Genomic DNA, 1055 nt, shown 5'->3' with positions numbered 1-1055 from the left:
ATATATATATATATATAATCAATAGATAGATAGATAAAAATATATAGATAGATATCTGCCCGGATTCATAAATTCCTATTACTCGTTAGAATATTGTTTGTCCCACCACCGCCGCCGCTTAACAACCGGTGTTGGTGTGTTTGCGTCCCAGTAATCTAGCGGTTCGGCTAAACTGACCGACAGAGTAAGCACCAGGCTTTAAAAAAAAGGCCAGAGTCGATTCATTCGACTAAAAAAAAAAAACCGTCAAGGCGGTGCCCCAGCTTGGCCACGGACTGATTACTAGAACAAGTAAAAAAACGCGTGAGTGTGTATAACTCAATCTCTATGTGTACAAATGTATGCACGTGTATATACACAGATACAAGCACATAAACCTATTTCGAAAATAATTAAAATAATTCACAAAAGAAAAAAAAATCACTACATGAATTAATCACTCCAACGAATATGTCTAACGCGCATACAACACACAATCTAATAGACATAGCTCATACGAAATAACTAAATACGCAACTAAACATCCGGTTGCCAACTCTACTTCCGTATAGTATGTCCATCTCTGATGAGAGAAGAAAAACACTTTGACAGACTCCTTTAGAAAAATATGATCAGATTATTCTCCCTCAAACAGAAGAAGGATGGAACCGATCCTGCCGACCGTGGGGGTAGTCAGAAGAAGGCATCGGCTGCCCAGTTGAGGATACAGAAAGGTTTTGTAGTGTGGTTTTTTTTTTTTTTTTTGGCCACTAAGTGTGAAGTGTTGCTTGTGTATATTGTCACTTTATGTCCGTTTATTATATATATACATGTATATAAATATACATAGCCTATTTTTTTATGTATAAACATATATATTATAGTCAAACTCATACACACTCCTATAAATATATAAATATATATATATGTATGTATATAAGTACTTTGGTGTGTAATAATTTTTGAGTTCCTGGCGCAGTATGGTGTGTACACGGACACACACTCATGTATTTATTGTCCGTGTGTATATATATATATATATATATATATATATATATATATATATATATATATAT

The 1055-nt window shown here is 33.9% G+C and overlaps 1 protein-coding gene across 1 annotated transcript in view; it reads left to right on the top strand.

Moving 5' to 3' along the window:
- Positions 1 to 516: 516 nt before the first annotated feature.
- The window catches only part of LOC106882307 (NEDD8-conjugating enzyme Ubc12), a 12866-nt gene continuing 12327 nt past the window's right edge, over positions 517 to 1055 (top strand). Inside the window, exon 1 of the mRNA XM_014932937.2 lies at positions 517 to 713. Within this exon, the coding sequence (XP_014788423.1) occupies positions 608 to 713 (106 nt within the window). The 5' untranslated portion in view covers positions 517 to 607. The remainder of the gene's footprint in view (positions 714 to 1055) is intronic.

Source organism: Octopus bimaculoides, chromosome 29 (assembly GCF_001194135.2).
Source record: "Octopus bimaculoides isolate UCB-OBI-ISO-001 chromosome 29, ASM119413v2, whole genome shotgun sequence".
NCBI classification, from domain to species: Eukaryota; Metazoa; Mollusca; class Cephalopoda; order Octopoda; family Octopodidae; genus Octopus; species Octopus bimaculoides.
Note: the sequence above shows the minus strand (reverse complement) of the source record. Positions and strands in the feature narration are given on the sequence as shown.